Source organism: Eleginops maclovinus, chromosome 10 (genome assembly GCF_036324505.1).
Source record: "Eleginops maclovinus isolate JMC-PN-2008 ecotype Puerto Natales chromosome 10, JC_Emac_rtc_rv5, whole genome shotgun sequence".
In the NCBI taxonomy this organism is placed as follows: Eukaryota; Metazoa; Chordata; class Actinopteri; order Perciformes; family Eleginopidae; genus Eleginops; species Eleginops maclovinus.
This window is the reverse complement of record NC_086358.1, coordinates 12,348,230-12,367,716: the sequence shown is the minus strand read 5'-3', so window position 1 is coordinate 12,367,716 and position 19,487 is coordinate 12,348,230. Positions and strand designations below refer to the sequence as shown.

General features: G+C 39.2%; 1 protein-coding gene across 1 annotated transcript; it reads right to left on the bottom strand.

Annotated features, from left to right (window-relative positions):
• Positions 1-393: 393 nt before the first annotated feature.
• Positions 394-19,309, bottom strand: LOC134870557 (CDP-diacylglycerol--glycerol-3-phosphate 3-phosphatidyltransferase, mitochondrial). The gene is made up of 11 exons (XM_063892782.1): positions 19,167-19,309; positions 15,033-15,243; positions 12,440-12,517; positions 10,211-10,310; positions 9,932-10,121; positions 8,949-9,127; positions 7,683-7,882; positions 5,631-5,922; positions 4,207-4,355; positions 3,974-4,104; positions 394-929 (listed from the first exon to the last, which is right to left on the bottom strand). The coding sequence occupies exons 1-10, from the start codon at positions 19,280-19,282 to the stop codon at positions 3,985-3,987; spliced, it is 1,635 nt and encodes a 544-aa protein (XP_063748852.1). The 5' UTR covers positions 19,283-19,309; the 3' UTR covers positions 394-929; positions 3,974-3,984.
• Positions 19,310-19,487: the final 178 nt, after the last annotated feature.

The window sequence follows — 19,487 nt, the reverse complement described above, 5'->3', positions numbered from 1 at the left end:
ACCTGTTTCTTTGGCCAGGCAGTGTATATATCACATGGCACCTTAAGTTGATTTGAGGTCCTGGATTCAATTTCTGCTAACAAAGAAATCAGCTTTTTGTCATCTCGTTTGGGATGCTGGACTTTATTGTATAAAAATGTTCTTTTCTAAATCCGTTTTCTTACTGCTGTCGTTCATATGTCAAAGCACTGTTAATGAAGGTGATGCATAAATAGCTAAATATTTATTTATCCAGATTTCTTGTAACTTATTATTTTGAGTCTTGTCTCATTAAAAAGTCTAAAAAAAACATGCATCACTGTTTTCTTGTTCATATGAAATGCATTGTGTTTTTTATGTTGCTAAAAGCTGAGGGTAGCTTTTGCAACAAACAAAAGGGTCACACGTTTGAAGTAATTTTAAAAACGTCCTTTAATTTACAAAGATAATCACAAACACTGTACAGTTAGCTTTGATTACTGCTGTAAACTCTCTTAAAAACAGTTATTAAGGCTCCTCCAGGGATTGTTTTTCTGCACCACACCCGTCTCTTATATCACAGTCTCTAAAACTATCTTATGCATGCAGCATGTTCTTGAAGAAATGCATTTGCAATGGTAGGAAGTTATTTTTGAAATGTAGTAAAACAGTTACACTACAATGTGATGACATCAGGTGGTGAAACAATCTATCAGTATCAGCTGTGTAGGTAAACCACAGCAGGATCTGGAGTTCGATTTAAAAAGAAGATGTTCCCGCTGAATTCACCACATCCTCTCCTGTGAGTGCCAGTCACTTCCTGGCACTCACTGATAAGGGTTATAGCTAAGGTGAGGCTGGAAACACCCAGCATGCCGATGGTACTCGAGTCTCCCATCCGTGGACTGACCTCAAGCACAACCCTGAACATCAGGACCAAAGAAAACCAAAGCTGTCGTACGTCCCCTAAACTTAAAAAACACAAACACAGGAACATCTTCAGTATTTTGTCTTCATTTACTTTACAATTTGAATAGTGCTTTGTTATGAGGAACTGTGTGATGAGAAGGCTGAAAGAACACAACATAGTCATGGTGGTCAGGGTTAACAGCCAATCAGAGAAGAGGCTTTATTCAATCTATATTAAATTAACTTTTAACTCATTTTTTTGTACAATAGTTGTAATTAAGCACTTTATGTAATTTAAATGAAAAAAATATAGTATAAAATGCCATAAACAATTTATAAAAATAAACAGTATTCAAAGCAATTTCAAAAGTCGTAGTATAGGAGGCCATTAAAAAACTAAAATTCAAAGTATAGTTTGCCATAAATGTATAAATTAGAAAGTCAAAACATACTCTACATGAGATGTTATAACTGAATGAAATTGAATGTCTTTTTATATCAAAAATGTAAGCAGTGTGCCATAACATTTTAAGGAAGGTTACAGTACGCCAAATCTTTTTTATAAAATATAGAAGGAGCCCTTAATCGTCCCACAAAGAGGAAATGTACATTCTGCATTTGACCCATCTTAGTGTTAGGAGCAGCACCAGGGAGCAATGTAGGGAACAGTGCCTTGCTCAGGGACACGTTGGTAGCACTTAGCCTTTCAGGGACTTGAACCTGAAGTCCCTTCTGACTTCGCCACCATCACCGAAATTATATAAATACATTTGGCAAGATTTTTTCATTATCTTCTATCAGTAATTTACAAGCCGTGCGAGCATTATGTTAAACTGCTAATGGGTCTCAAGAGGTTAGTTCAATGTGTGAAACCACAATGGGAAATCCCAGTTTCTCCACTAGAGGGCAGGCAGCTCCACCCTGACGGCTGAGCCCTGCCGACCCTCACAGAGGTTGTTCTAGGCGTTTAGAGGAACCTGTTGTCTCTAGTTTCTAACAATAGACAGCCTGTGCTGGCAATGAGGACTTTCAAAAACATTCCTTAACCGGCAAAGCTATTGTTGGAGACTGTTTGTTTTTTCCTCTGCCGGGAAAACAAGAAGAGATAAGCAGTAGACACAGGTGACAATGCCAAAGGGTGCAAAGGATTACTGAGATTGAACAAACTGCTTTATAAAGTTAACAAACCTACAGACAGGTGGTTTTTTTTCATGAATGTAAAAGTATCCAAAAAAACCAGAACAAAAAAAAATCTGAATTATGTATAACAAGAAAATATCTTGCCAGACAAAAAGTAAACAAGCCTCAGCTAATTTTAAGCTAATTTTCTTTCCTTCTAAAGTTTGTGTTTCTTGTTTAACATATATATTTTTCACATCCCTAGCTATGACATGTCATTCTATACTCAGGCAATCAGACCGTCTCTGTAGTATTTGACATTAAATAGCCTTTCTGTTGTCTTCTGAATATGTCTCGAGTTCAACACAAACTTTAGCCTCAGGTTACATATGCCAATCCTCCGTGTGTTAGCGTCACCGTGCCAGAAAGGCGAGGATTCCCACAAGTCCTTTCAATATTTGCATGTACAACAATAGCCTGATGTGCTGATGCTGGTCTGTGCGGTGTGCATACTTGAAAGATGATCTCTTTTCAACTGTTTCCTTTTGGCAGCAGATCACTCAAGCTTTTTTTGTTTTTCTAGAATATGTTCAGGTACCGTTTAGAGGCCGTCCATTTCCCGTCATTCTCAGACTGTGACATTTCCTGTTCAGGGAAACTGACAGAAAAAACCTGATACTGAAAGTTTCTTTTGGCCATGCCTTGACTTTCTGAAATGTACGTCTTCCTTTTTGAGTGGTTGATGTTTTTATGTCTTCCAGCAGCTTTTATTTCACAAAAGAAACATCTCGTTAAAATGTTCGTTCTTGCGATGAACCCTCTGACTTCACCTCCCCAGGTCGAGACAGGACTCGAGGTAACTGAGACCACACCGTCAGATCATCAGCATAACCCGGTGCTGACTCACTTCTTGACAGGAGTGAATCAGCCACTTTCTGTCCCCCGCTCTCACTTTGGTGCTTAGCCCTGCTGGGAAGGCGAGGACGGGACCTGAGATTTTAGACGCGCCACAATGACTGCAGGCATTTCTAAGAAGCCACAGTCTTACTGTGGGCGTGTGTTTCTGTACAGTCTGCTCAGGGCTGAATTTTGTCTAGTAGGCTAAAAAATCTCATACAAAAAATGAAACAATGCACAATGTAAAAAACAGTTAAAAAAAGGACATTCGTATTTGTTTTGTTTTTACTTGGGTCCTATTTTATTGTTTTCTGCATTTTAAGTGCATTTTCATACTTTAAAGTGTGCTTTATTTGGCAAAGCAACATTTTAATTCTATGAAATGATTTTTCTGTCCAACTAATTAATTTACGTTAAATATCTTCTCTTCTTTTAGCTCTGGTTTGGTCTCCCAACTGAGGGAAATATCTGAGGGGAATATATGGCTCATAAGCCAGTAAATTCTCCACTTCGTTTGTTTTATAGACTAGTTTCTAACCTGTTTTAATTGTTCGGATCAGGTAGTGTACAGTGTGTTTGTAGGGACTACTCACTGAAAACAGCTGTCCGCTGAGTCTGGAGCATTGATAAGACACAGAGAAAAAAACAGCTGTGGCTGTAAAACACCAAAACAAAAAGCTGAAAGACTCTAAATCGCTTTACAGAGCGTAGAGTAACTGCAGAGCACTGGATAACTTCCTGTAGGTCATTTGATCCATTGTTAATTTAAAATGAATGATTTGCAAAACTTTTAAAAAAGCCTAGTAGGACTTTCTTTTGTCACTAAACAAAAATAGGTTGTTACTATAAGGGCACTTAAAGAGCACTTGCTCCACCAAAGCCAAATCGTTGGTCACAACATTATTGAAAAAGGTCATTTGGATCCTCCCATAAATTAAATGGATTTATCCTTGGCACATGCTACACCCTTCCATCCAGTTAATCCTGCTGACAAACAGGAAACCAATAGAACCAGAAACAAAACCTTGATTGTTGAGTTTACATTGGTAAACGCTGTGTGTAGCGAGAGTGGACATGTGTGTGTGATCACCTGGTGGTGTCTCAGAAGAAGTTCTTGATGAGGGGAGTGACTAATTTGACCCACAGCTTGACGTGGCGGTCCGGCTGCTCGAACGTAGAGCCAGACACCTCGGTGGAGCGCTGATACAATGTCTCCTGCTCCTGAGAGGCACACAGTTCAACACACAATTCAACACAAAGTATAACACACAGGTGTGTGTTGAGTGCAGAGTCATTCATCATAATTTTCTGCGGTTAACCCACCGCCTGCAGCTGGCTCTGCAGCTCCTCGTTCTCCGTCACTATGGCGATCTGGGCCTCCAGGTCACGGTGAACCGAGCGGTATCCGAAATTAGGAGAGCCAATTAGAGTGAGGCAAGGCCGGTCCTTCCCCTGGAGGTAATACCACAGACCTGTGAGGAGAGGAAAAGTGCAGCGAGCTTCAGAGAGACGCTTCCAGCAGCGATCTCAGACCACAACTAAGAGGAAGCACATGCAGAAATCCCCAGCACCGATCCAAAACCCCAAAGAATGAGGGAGAGTGAGTGTACATCCTCGTCCCGGGGCTACGACACGATGAGTGTACAAGCTCTCCTCTCTCACGCTACATACCGCTGCGACCACAAAAAGAGCAGCGGAGCAGGGAGAGTAATGCGTTTTATTATTTTCACCCAGCCAAACAAAACTCCTGGCCTGGATAATGCCACCTACACACAATGGCTGTGCAGATCACATTAGAACACTGTCTGTCTCATAATGGGGTGTGTTGAACAGAAAGAATCCCGACAAGTCTGTCTGGTGTCAGGGAGTCAAAAAACTGATGAGAAGTGAAATGGGAGTAGATGCCAGAAGGCGTACCTAAAAGGGATGTCTGCAAGTAGCTAGTGCTTCAAGTTGCTTGTTTGTGATTTGTAGCAGAAGAAAAACAAGGAAGATGCAAAGAGAAAATGAATATGTTTGCCAGAACGCAGGTAGCTGTTGTCTTGTGTTGTGTTGTGGCTTAACCAGTATATTTGTGCCTAGACTTTAGGTCACTGCTGTCAAAGCAGGTCAAAATGTCGACATTGCAGAAAGGTCACGATCGATAACCTGCGATTATCCTTTAGGTTGCTTCTTTATAATTCTCAGAAGCAAAGTACATAATTAACCTGCATCCCTTGTCTCTGTTTTTCTTGAGAAACTTTTTTGTTGACTGAAATCAATTAAAAAAAACCAAGTGTCAAATTTTCTCAGTTTCCTGCTTCTTAAGTCTAAAAAAACTATGTATTCTTGTAAGCTTATGTGCATATGCATGTACGGTCCTGGCTGTATATACACATGAAATGCATGCCACTTGATCTGCTTTAATCATTGAGTATCACTACAAACTCTGTTGCTGATCAGGTGAGGATGTGACCATAATGCCAATTGAAATGTACAAACTGAATTGACAAACCGAAGCGATGTAGACATGTGTCTGTTACTGAAAATGAAAAATCTTAAGGCTTTTATAGAGGTCCAACTTGGCTCAAGACAACCTTTACACAAATTATTAAAGTTGGAGATTAATTACCAAAACAGTATGACCGTTAGTTGTTGATACAGACATGTGTGTGTGTGTGTGTGTGTGTGTGTGTGTGTGTGTGTGTGTGTGTGTGTGTGTGTGTGTGTGTGTGTGTGTGTGTGTGTGTGTGAGTGAGTGATCCCACCTTTGGCGTGGAAGGTCCACTCTGGCCGGTGGTACTCGTGCAGGTGTATCCTCTCCTGCTGTCCCAGAGAGCACACCTGGTTGTAAAACTGCCTGGCGATGTGGACGTAAGCCGCTGGGATGGCTCCGGCGACGCCCTTGGCTCCGAAGAAGCCGTTGACCTCAGGTGAGGCGGTGAGGATGCGGTAGCCGGCGCCGGCACCAAGCACCAGCCGCATGTACGCCTGGGTCAGGTTGAAGTAACCGGATGTTAGAAACACAGTGGAGTTCGGCCCGGCATCTGTCAGCAGGCGCTGGAGGTGAAATAACGACAGAAAGGTTTATTTCTGGAACTTATGAATGACAAACAACTGGCTTTTACCCTAGCCTGGTTATTAGTGTTTTATTATCACTTATTACATAAGGCTCATTATAGAAATACAATCCATCAAGACACATCATATTTATCTCGATAACAATAAAAGTAATATCCTAATCTTTCCTTCTTCCTGTTTGCTCATGTCTGATTCATTGTGTCTTGATTGATTACTGTATTAATAGGTGGAGTTTGGCTGGGTTAAGTTTGGGTTAGATGTCACAGGTTATTGATGCTCATCTAATTAAAAAAAATATATCATTTAAATACATATTCAGACAATTTATTTATTGCATTTATTATTTAATTAAGTATATTTCGGGTACAGGCCAGTAAGAGATTAATAATACGTTTGTTTATTGTCAAATATTTTCCTAGTATTTCTGTTTTTTATAATAATAGTTTTCATACATCACAAATTAAAACCAACAAGGATCTCCTCTAAGATCAGATGTTGAGACCCCATTTTTACAAAACATGCAGGATAGCAACATAGAATAGTGTTTTTACGGGTTAAGACACAAGGAGGTAAAAGATATAATAAATAGAATAAAATACATAAGGATTCGTCTCGGACAAATAAACAAGGAAGACTAAATTAATCGTTACAACCAAATATAAAACCCTATAAAATAGATTAAAATAAACATATATACACAATAAAATAAAATAGTAATAATGTTAACTTGATGATAATTAGTTAAAACAATATAAAATTAAGTAAATAATGCATTCTAAAACAAAAAAAAGGACCAAACCAACCAAATTGATTGGTGTTTATTCTTATAAAAAACCCCAAAAATGTCCAGGTAAAAAACATAGCAAGTAGTTATACACCCACTGTATTTAATGTATTTCCTGGTTCATACTATCAGCAGGTCATTTTGTTTGAGGCTACAGTCCTTGGAGAAGGAAACAACTTTTCAACGGTTCAGAAAAAAATGGTTTAATCTTCTCCTTTTAAGAAATGCAGGTACTTCTCTACCTGCACATAAGCCACATCATCACTAGGTAATTCAAGGCAACCAAAAGTAAACTATACAGGATAAATTCAGCCTGTTGCAACAAGTTGTTTCTTTTTTGGTAAACGGTAGATGAGACAGTGTTGAATCAACGTTGTACAGAAGCACAGAACGAGCGGCTGTTATTAAATCACAGCCATCACTCCAACCATCATTTTATTGTTTCATTCCCAGAATAAGTGACTAATAAACCCGGGATAAATGCTCAAACATTTATTCACGGTTTACTGGTCGTGTCTCATTTTATTAGTCATAAGTTAAAGCCATCAACCTCAAAAGAACTTCTATGTAATGATAATGTAACTGGAGGGGGAACAAACAAAGGTCAGTTTAAACAAAGCATTGAAGAAACGAAGGAAGACAAATATTAACAGCATGGTCAGAGTTTATACACGAGTTGGAACCTTTGCCTCTCACTTGGGATATCTTTGGCTTTTAAAGCTTTGATTTAACCGTTTTAATGCAAATATGGCATGAATTAAAAATCATTAAAAAAGAAACAATTCTGAAAATGGTTGAATAGTGGGAAGTAATGATGTTTATTTAACTTAAGCGGAAAACAATATTAGTATATAGTTTTATGGTGACGGCCATATATATGCATAATTGGTTCAAATGTGACCAATGAGAGGAGGTCGCTGTGTGTGTCTGTGTGTTTATGTGTGTGGAGACTGACCTGTGTGACCTGCTCGTCCACCTGGATCCCGAGAGGTTTCATCTGCACCAGAGGGAACACCCACGTGTCCTCCTCCCCGTCGCTCAGCCCCTCGTCCTCAGAGTCCTCCGGCCGGCTCGACAGCCTCTGCCTCATGTGGGCTGTGTTCATCACCTCCATGATGCGCTTCCTCGCCGCCGCCGAGAAGTCTTGTCTGTTGCCTGTAGAGACAGAGCGCACATAAAGCTGAGGCGGGTCAGACCGATCTCTGGGTCACAGTAACCTGAGGGTGCCTCAGATAATAACATGAAGCAGAGAGGAGGATGAAGTTACAACACAACCGCAGCAAAGGCGCTGTTCTTTCTGGAAAACGCTTGTTTTTGATTGGCTGGCAAGTGACCATTAACACTTTATTAGAGGATACCTTACAAAAGTTCTGGTACAACTCTAAAAGGTTTGTTCAGGAGGGGAGCAAAGGAAATGTCTGATCTGCATGACGCAGAAGACCCACTGGAGTAGAACAAAAACATCCTAACCATTCACAGCCCACTACCTTGGCCTTAAGAAGCATTTTGCCCTCAATAGAAATAAAGTTTAACATTTTCAAAATCATGCACTTAAGGTTTTTTGCAACAAAACTTAATAATTCCTCAGAGAATCGATTCTGCGTCCAGTGAAAATCGTGTTATTTGGGTGAAACGACTTTAAACTGCCAGTTACTTTACAATGACTCTATTTTGTTATCAGTTACTAATTGACTCAAACGTCCTACTCCGTTATTTTAGTACGTCAATGTTATATCAGATGTTAATGTTTTCACTAGATATTATGCGTGTCAGCTCCATATCGTCTTTCTCCCACACTGTGACATCACAACTCTATTCCTGGTGTTCGTTACCACGGCGCTCAAGGCCTGTAGACATGATGTCATCCATCCTCAAACTCACATCCTGGCAGTCTGCGCTCCAGTTACGGACACAGTACTGGAGTGAGTGTGTTGTGTGTGCGTGTAGAGAAAATTCTGACAATTTCACATCCGGCTGCATAGCTAGCCAACCGCAATACCTCTCTCGATCATTCTCACTGTACACACGCACGCACACACACACAGACCATCATCTATTTGCCTGTCTAAGCTTTCAGGCTCCATTAGCGTAATCCATTGGCTGCTCTTGCTGAAAACTGGGACGCTGCCACCGTTACTGAGCATGAAGTGTCAAAACATGTTGGAGGGTAAACATGCATCTGTGTACTATACACAAACACACACACAGGTCTGGTTTCTACCTTTGTACGGGTGCACCATGCCCTCCAGCATAGTGACTGAGTTATCGGGCTGCAGCTGCAGCGAGACGTCCCCCACAGCCTCCACCAGGTCAGAGAAGAAGTCGGCGACCTCCCCACAGTTCTCCAGCAGCACGTAGCGGTCCTGTCTGTTGGTGAAGTACGAGTCGCTCAGGTTGGCCCTGAAAGAGAGGGGGGGGACCTTTTAATAAACCGGGGAACAGAGACATGTGACTTTTTTTTACATGTACATACAGTGAAGGAAATAAGTATTTGATCCTCTGCCGATTTAGTTAGTTTACCCACTTACAAAGAACTTAAAGTCTATCATTTTAATGGTAGGTTTATTTTAACAGTGAGAGACAGAATATCAAAAAGAAAATCCAGAAAAGTACATTAAAAAGAAGATATACATTCATTTGCATTTGATTGGGGGAAATTTGTTCTAATGTACATTTCTGGATTTTCTTTTTGATATTCTGTCTCTCAATGTTAAAATGATAGACTGTTCAGTTCTTTGTAAGTGGGCCAACTTACAAAAATCAGTAGGGAATCAAATACTTATTTCCTTCACGGTATATATTTTCTTTCCCCACCCTCTTCTCCCTGTATTATTTTATTTAGTATTTTTTATTTTGTGTGTTTTTTGTTGTCATAATCTTTGAGGGATTTTTCAAAATGATGTTTAAATTTCTATTTTTATACATTCATTGTTGTTTTCCCTTTTTGTTATTCCTCATGTTTCTCCTTATGTTAAGGAGGTCTGGCATGAGCCTGTGGCTTCTTGACCTTTCCTGAGACATATATGATTTTTTCATCATCTGGATCCCTTTTTGGATGACATTCTGCTAGATTCGGTTTGAATTATTTGTAATCATCTTTATTAGAATGTTGCACCTTTATCAGAGAAGAGACTTGAAGGATGAGGACTTTCAGGTCCCAACAGGACTAGGGTGAAAGTCAAATATACAAAATAATCCACAGACCCGCTGATGATAATGCTGTCGTCGAACAGGTAGACTTTGATGTGCTGTACTCCGATAGTCTCGTTGAAGCGCTGCGGGACGAGCAGCCGCAGCAGCCCCCTCAGGTCGGGGGTGTGGTACAGAGACACCCTCATCTGAGAGGTGAAGCGCTGCAGAAGTGGCAGCAGCATGGTCCTGGAGTTTATCGGTCCTGCACGTAAAAAGTGACCACAGCAGGATGATGAGCACAGAGTGGTAACTGAAGAAAACACAAGAGATCTGATGGAGAAAGAAAACAACCTCTGGAGCCGCGAGTGTAGTCCAGCAGAACGGACACTTTCAGGTCGGGAGCGTCACTGTTCTCCTGTGAGCGCTGCAGAGCATCCTCCATGCAGTCCACCTTCACAAACACAGGATTGAAGAGACCTCAAAACATGAACTAATGGGTAATGCACCGATTGAGCTGCAGAGCTATAACCATGTTAAACTCACAACGGACAATTTAACAGAGAGAGATCAAAATCATGGCAGCAAAATCCAAAATATCAGATTTTTTAAGCATTATTATTCCTTGTCAAAAAATGGAGACCAAGACTTTGAATATAAATGTTCAACGACCCAAAAGCGGTCTTTGTAGGATTATTTGTAGAGCTAAGAGGTTGAGAGAAAAGTAATCAGCAAGTCATTCTTCATGCAAAATACACAAAGGCTTTTGTTTTCAACTTCTTAAATGTTAAATTGAATGCCATTCATTGTAAACAAAATATTTTTTAAGACTGTTGTATTAAAATATTTCTATTTCATTTATTATGTAGCATAAACCAAGGTTACACACCCCAGCATTTATTGCCTGAACAATTTCCCGATGATCCGAGCACTTGTGATACAATGTTTTCAAAATATTCTTACATTTTGTACACTTAAAGATTCATTTAAAAATGATTAATGGATTCAATTACTGAAGATAAGTGTCATTAGTTGCGGTCATTTAAATTTCTCAGAATTTTAGATACAAATTACAACAAACTAAAGAAACTGAAAACAGGGTTACAGCTTTAAGCCACTCAGATCTTGTTACTGTAGCAGAATCATTTCTGTCAACAGCATTTATTTTATATGCAGTAAGAAAAAGTGTTTCAGTTATCGTGTTTACACTTCTTACTTCCAGTCATTGTGAAGAAGAGATCCCTTTTTGTCCGCTGACGCAATTTCCTGTGTTAACTCTATAACACCTGAATTTCCTATGGGAATCAATAAAGAAATGATTCAGGTTGGGAAGCCAAGTTTTGGGGCTTAAAGTAAGTAACATTGGACTGATGTAAATGTGAAAATAAAGCAAGCTTCAGACTAACAGTTATTTCTGCCACATTTCTTCCGGATAAGACCACACTTTTTCCCACTACATGAGTATTTGTTAATGTTCCTAGAAGTAGTAGATTATTGATTACTATGGAGGAGACACGGATTAAATGTATGGCTATTTTAATGGGAGTAATTGTTAATGCTTTTATTTTGAAAGCAGTTTTGGGTACTGGGCATCTGGTGAAAAAAAGTATATTCTTGCTTGGGAAATTGATTATTACTCCCTTGGTAGGACTCACTTTTAGTGCCTCAATGGCAGTTTGAGTTAAAAATGTGGTTTTATTTCACCGCTACAGCCTTTATACAGCTTTTCTAAACATATGCAGTCAAACCCCCCACTTTGAATTCCCTTTGCATATGGTGCGCTGAAGATAAACACACTTTTCTTTAGAATTTCTGATTATTCTTGCCTGCACTTAAGGTCAACACACTGCACAGGTGTGAGCATCAGTATCAGTAGACTACATTTCATGCTGCGGCTGACATTTTGTGTTGTGTTAGCTCACCTGCAGTTTGCATTCTCCAGGATAAAACCACAGACTCACAGTTCTGCTCTGAATGGAGTTAAGGTCATTGTGTCCAATTACAAGCAAACCTGAGCTTGGAAAACAAAAATCACATGGACTCACTCACTGTGCCTTATTGACTCAATTTTTCATGTAATCCATCATCCTGTGAGGTTACTGAGTTTGGCAGCAATCACAGCTGATTTAAAGGCTTTTAACTGTAATTAAACGTGTTTGACTTGTCTGTGTAATTCACCCTCTGATTCTCGAAGCAGATAGAAAAAACAAACATGAAAAACAGCTGAATCTGAGCGTCGGTCCAGACTGTGGTTTGTTCTGGGTTTATGTTGTTATGCGAGGCCTTCCAAGCATGAAGAACAGCAGGCTATCGCATGCCAACTCTGGTCTCCTTATACCCATAAACCCTTGCAATTTAAGGGTCATTCCTTGTAGCTGGCCTGGCGTATTTTCCCTCTGAACAAACCACACTGTGCTTCTCCTGGAAGACGACTCTGACTCACACTTTCTGGCATCAGTGACCAGTTATTTGGCACACGCTTGTGTTTGGATGGTGTTCTTCTCACCTGCCAAAAACTAAAAAGTCTTTAAAACGCCTCTAAACATGAATCACACACTCGCACACAAACGCTGTTTTTCTCACCAGCTCCTGCTCCAGCTGACCCGTTCCAAGATACAACGAGGCCATCACCACCCGCCTCTTCGCGGTCTTGATGCGCGCCTGAAGGAAAGAAAAACAAACACCACAATGTATGAGAGTTTCAGGAATCTTGTCACAAATATCTGACAGTGAAAAATGATTAATGGTCATACTAAAATTTCCATTGCAGTATTGTCAAATGAACACACCGTCAATCTGTATGCACAAGCAAACTAACCACATTCCCTCGGAGCCCATAGCAACAAGCAAATAACACAAAAGAAAAACTAAGAAAAATGTCCTTTTTTTCCCATTTTTTTAAATACAGATTTCTACAAACGCTGGGCTTGCTTCGTAACATTTTAGGTGAGCATTTGGTTGGGAGTCAGGAACTGTGTATGTGTTTGTTTCTTTGAAAATGTCTGAAGCCGGAGTGAATTGCTCCTGATTAACTGGCTGGTTGTTTGTAACTCAGGCTGATGTTTGCACATGTGACTTAATTGAATGTGTTTTATTGTGAAATCCAGTGTTGAGCAGCAATTTCCCCACTTTAAAGATTGTTTTCTCCCCATACAAAAAGGTAAACTTAACGTAAATGACATTTGAAAAGAATAATCAATAGAACAGTATAACGTCCACGGAGAGTTTTCATTAGGAATGGTTTTTTTTCGATAGAAACAAATCTGAAGAATGTTACCAGGAAGATCTGAGCTATAAAAAGTAACCAGGATGTTGTTTGTAGGAGAGCCACACCAAACAATTGTGTTGATTGTACTCTTTGATTATCTTCTGGCCTTAAAAATTACATGAGGAATGAGAATATATTAAATAAATGCGCTTCACGTTTTTATAGCGCGTGATTCCAAAAAGTCCAAAATCCAAATACATTCAGATAGAATGATAACAAAAAAACCTCTCCTTTGAAGATTTGAAGTGAGTCGTGTTTGTTATCTTCAACTTGGATTTTATTAGAAACAGTTGTGGATTCAATTTAAATTAATCAAATCAGGATTCTAGAGACGGGGAGCTATAGAAATAAACGTATGATATTTTGTAACATTATAGGATAGCAAAACCTATACCTCACGTAGTATGTCATTATGACGCACCAAATCATTTGGAAACAATTACAGATGAACAGGGAAGTGATCTAAAAATACAAGCAAACAATGCCATTCAGAAAGACAATCCCCAGCCGTCAGTGGTATGGGGAAGGGTTCATGAAAAATAAATGACATCTTTCTAAGATGCAAAGTCATACATTTTAAACCCATATGTATAAGGGTACAGTATATATGACACGCAGGAACGTAAATATTTAAACATGAATAAAACCCTTGAACAATGTGTTAGCCTGAGGGAAGCTGCTGATTCCTGCTTCTTTGTCCCTGGATCAGCTGAACCTTAGAGGAAATATAAAAGGATTCCTTTGTGGTGACACACAGCAAATTGGGATTCAGTAAAGACATAAAACTGAATGGGTTTAATTTCAACTGTTCACTGTCGCCGCTCTGTTATGATTCACATTTATGTTGCAGGATGATATATTTCCTAGTTTTGAAAAAGGTTAGAAACACTTAAAAGATTATATTCCTCAAACTTTAAATAAAGTTCAGGGGTTTCCAAGAAAAATATAGTATGAGGGCGCTGATCTTGTATATAAGATATATCAATTCTCTAGAGAACATGACGCCCGTATAAAGATGGAGCCACGGACATAAACGACAACAACAACAACAACGCGATATCAGAAACATGAGGCCTAGTTTGTTACTATTTTATAATTAAGATTCAAAATAACGCTAATTAATGACTGATGGTTTTCCAAAGAGAAACGTCAAGATTTGTAAAAGGAGCTAATTAATACGCAGCTTTGTGAAAGCAATCTCACATTATGTATGAGAGTCAAACTATTTCATCCAAACGGCCAATCGACACAAAGGGCCAAGTGTTGAAACTGGTAAACAGAATTTTTTTGCAGGGACAGTTCAGCCCCAGAAAATGTAAAATACATACTTTTGGAATTCATCAATCAGCATTGTATTTGTGTGAATTGCAGACTGTTGGAGGCCGATTGCCGCAACAGATTTTCAATCCCTGATGAAGGCTTAATATCGAAACACGTCAACATTAGTTTTATGTCCAAAAATATGTTCCTACAAGAACACAATGAGGTCTGTGGATTAACATGGGTAACCCGGTCATGATTTTTATTTTTGGCACTTAAAGCACCACATGCCATCATCATATTGGAGACAACAGGTAAGAAGGAAAGCATACATGTTGATTTGTATGAATTGTCCCTTTAAGTTTTCAAGTGGATTATATATTTGGCACAGATAAGTTGCAACATTATTATGACAAATCTCTTTAGAGCCAAACAATTAACTCCTGTCAGCTGTATTGTGCTGCGCTGCCAACTCGGCCGCTGCAGAGGGAGTCTGCTGGGAAGAGAACACTTCCTCAAGCACACTCACATGACTCAAGTACTTTCTCCCTTTGTTACACCACATGATGATATTCGACACGTATGCAACATCAATACTGGTAGCTGTTTGCAGCTGAACCAAAATGTGTACTTCTTTGTAACACCAACCTTCATAGTCTGGTAGAACTGGTCAGGTGAGGTGAGGATGTGGATGTGGGTTCCTGGCACCCGAAAGGCAGGTACGTGCTCTGCCATCCATCGGAAGTGGCTGAAGAGTCCATCTGTGCCCTGAGCTCCAGCGGACCCCGCGGGCCTGGAGACACGTCGGGGGGCCGGGTCAGCTTCAGCCAGGAGGGGGGCCAGCAGCAGCACCGAGGACCTGCAAGGAACAAGTGTGAGTAGTTGATTTGCCAATGTGTGGAAGAGAAACTCCCTCTGGAGTGTAAACCCCAAAAAGCATAATAAGCCATTTAAGTTTTTTGAATCAACTTGGATTTAAAACTTTAAAACAAAATGAGTTTGAGTGTGCTCTGAAGCTTTCTATCACACAACCTTCCTCTGCAGATAGACCTTGTGGTGACGCTGTTGTGCTCATTCAGATTATTGTATACGCAATCGTCCATCACGCTGGATATTTTTTATTGTCATAAAAATATTGTTTGATACAGTGGTATCAATGCCAGGCCTTCATGTAGCCATAGCTAGTACCTGTCATAGAGCATAGAGGTTGATACTCAAACTTTGACTGGCTTTTTAACTGACGATTTGTATTGCGCCTCTTCATCTTCTGTCATTGTATTTCAGATATTATTCAGGTAATGCAAAGTCACGCCTGACAGAAAGGTTTGAGAATATATTTTTAAAATGTATTAGATCAAATATATGTAATCCCTCCCAAACAGATGTTTTTACTATTTCTGAGTGTATATATTCCCCCTTTAGATCTGCATGGAGATCCATCCTAAAGTGTGTGTTGATTAAATATTTTTTCAGAATGATTAGATGGTCAGTTGTGTCATAAACCCCAGGAAAAAAAGGCTCTGGTATTGTCTTTCTGTGCTGTAGCAAGCGGACTCTCAGGTGTCAGATGTCAGAGTTTTGGACCAGGACACGGACACGCCACAGTATTAACCTTTGAGGTTGTATAACTACTTTCAGCCTTGGGTATAAAGTGTGTATGTGAAGAGTAAACTCTGTGACAAGATGTCTTCCAAGGTGAACCTGACTCGTAACAAGGAAGCTCTGCGACCTGAGGTGACACTTGGCAAAAGTTGATTATGATTGAGTGTAATTAAATAAGAGCACCGGGTATCTCTTCTTGGTTAATCCCTTTTGTCAATAAAATGTCACGAAATAGGAAAAACAAATCTCAGTAATTATTTCCCAAAGTTTGAGGTTCCTTTTCATACGATCAACAGTCTAAAACACAAAATATTTTCAGTTAACTTTGATGAAATCACCATTGTTTTTGGCTTTTTGCTGAAAAAAGAAGACTGAATACAAAAGTACTCTGAATCTAAGTTACAATCATTGTCCATATTTTTCAACACACTGCATCAATTAATAGTTTATTTTTAGGCAAAATGGAACACCCATTTTTATTTATCTTTTTCGGTGCGTGTGTCTTTTATTTATTTAGGGTCCTTTTCGTAAAAGGTTTTGCATTAAACCATAGAAAAATTCTGTTGGATCGAACAGTGCGTTTGCATTTCCTTTCTCAGTGTCCTAAAATCCCCCTGAATACCATGTCCCTTTTGACTCTGCCATGCAATCTACCTGACAATGCAACCACATTAAATAAAGACAGGGTGGAGTGTGAACACACACACACACACTCTCTTTCCCTCTCTCCAAAGCCGCTATGCTGAGCTTGAACTCCTTCAGCGAGGGTATTCCCCGGTGTTTGGAATTTGAGTCCCATCTAAAAACACGCACATCACTCTGGGTGGCTTTTCTTTTTTAATAGTATGAGAGAACATCCTTGTGTCGATAACAATTATGCTGAACTATCTGTATTTTTTACAGCTGTGCAAATGACTAACATTATCTATACGGGGAACACATGGAACTGAGTAATAGTCATGGGCCCCTCAGATGACGCCCAAGCTTTTACAATTTTCTGTAAGTGGTAAAAGATAAGAGATAAGAAATACACTTGCATCATGTTTCCGATTTTCATTTTAGGACTGTTATCAGCTATTACCACAGAGACACTACAAGGAAATAAAAGACTCTAGAAAAAAATCCCAACGAGATTATTAAATGTTTTTTCCTCAACATACAAATATAGTTTGTTATTTAAGCAGGACATCTAAGAAATGTCATTGAATTGAAATGAAGTTAACTCCTTCATATTTAATGAGGTTAGAGTCAAAGTCAATGCAAGACTGTTGTCAGTGCGATGAATAGAGGAGCTGTTTTTACTTTGGTATTCACCAAATCCATTTTGATGTGAAGCATGTGATGGGAAACAAAGCTGTCGTTTGTCTTCCTGGTTTTTTCAAAACTGCCTGATGGGAATCTCATTGTGTTTTAATAGATTTTACATCCGCTTTTGTCTCAACTGATTTAGATTCAGTTAGCAAACTGGAAAAGCCAGTCTTTGTCTCCTTTTTAAAAACTCAACATTTACAACCAAGCATTATCATATCTTAGTGATACATTCATATTTTGAACACTGGTAAACCCTCTTTATCATTTGGCCAAGAGTATGACCGGGAACATAGCGCGACAAGAAAACCAGTGTCATGAATCTGCGGAAGTTATATCAGTTTTTGCACACTCTGTATCCAAACATGGTGCTGCTTTATCACTCAGCAAATGTCAATGTGACCACAGTGAGGCTGGCACACAACTCTGTAATAAAAAGACGGTAAATAATGAAGGACAATTACAGTAAGAGATAAATAGACAGTAAATAACAGGCTCCGACCTGTCTCCAGTCTATAAGATTAGGACAAGAAGTTTTCATAACTTGACATGTCATAGTGTTAATTCACATCAGTAAATAATGTGGCAGTGTAGTACGATATAGTTATAATTCATTTCAGTCAGATTGTTCTAATATATTAATATGTTGAATATTTAAGTTAGTAGATCTAGTGTGTTGCAAGAGTGCATAAATATTACAATATTTACTTTGATGTAATTTACATGTATTTATTCGGTGTATGATTTATTTAAATGTATAAAATGTTATATAATTCCCTATTTTTTTAATGCTTTTATATTGATCTGTTTGTTTTTCAGCCTTATTTTATTTAAAATTCAAGAAAACCCACTGTTAGACTTTAAAAATGCATCATGTTCATAAAATCAAAAAGTAATCATGCTAAATATTTGTGATCATTATAATTGCCATGACCTAGCAGCCCGTAGATAAATAAAGTGGAAGTTAACTGAGAATGGAGTAATAATACGACACAGCAGCATTAGGACTACCTGCTCAGAGGTATGTCTGCTCCTCATTTCTCTTTCTTTAAATACAGGCTTATCTGTCCTGGGACCCCTCTAACATGCTGTATCCCCCCTCCAATTCGCCGCCTTTCTCTCTGTGTGTTCACTTTATTCTCCTATCTATGTGGATGAAGTGCTTCAGTTGTGTAGCCTTTCCTCTTACATGATGAAGAGGAGGTGGTGTGGCTCCATCAGTTTAGAAACTACTGGACATCCTGTCGTTGCCATCATTTTTCAATATGCTCTCCCTTAACATGTCATTTTTGCCTTATAAATTGTATTTTTTAAATGTTGATCTATTCTGTGTACACACGACTTGTATTGCTTGCCTGTCAGTCCTGGGTGAGGGATCACTAAACACACAAAGAATAATGGACCCGTCCTGAAATAAGTTAGTAACTTATATAGCCGCAGTGTAATTTATGGTTAAGAGTGTAAATAGTATCACCTTTTTAATCATTGGCTGAAAGGCAAACCTGTGAATTCTCAGGCGTCAGGTTTCAGCTAAGGTAAAATGACACTTACATAACAAACACAGAAGAACACAATGTACAAACATTTGGTTACTTTTGCTAAAGGTTAGCTTCTTTTTGGAGGCCCTTATCATGGCGGAAATTAACTACATCTGGTTTTACATTTACGAGAGTTTCCCCCTCGAATACGTTTTAAGTTGGTGTTTATAGACTTCGAATTAACAAAATCACTCACTAGAGCATCATTGGTCCGATATTAGACGCATTTGTAGTAACAACATTAGCAAAGCATGTTTAACTTTGCATGAAGGAACGCTTTAAACGTGTTTTCCTCCTGGTGTCAGTGTCTCTGTGAATGACTCGGGTCTCTTACCCTCTTCTCCTGTCTCTTGCGCGGAAGATACGGTCAGATACTCGAGTAAAAACCCCTGCGATGGCCGGTGGGTACACGGAGTACACCAGCCTCCTCCAGGACATGGGAGCCGCCATTGCTGCAGCAGAGAAGCTTTGAAAAACCTTTATAGACAAAACAAGCAGATCACAGACACTCTGCTCGCCTGCAGTCTTAGATAGAAAGTGATGGGCACTGAGAAGCGATTTTATTATGAAGTTTTACCTGCAACACCAATTAAATACATCAATTAACTAAATGAAGTGGTTGATTGTACTTGTTTATGTATTTGTGAGGTTTAGA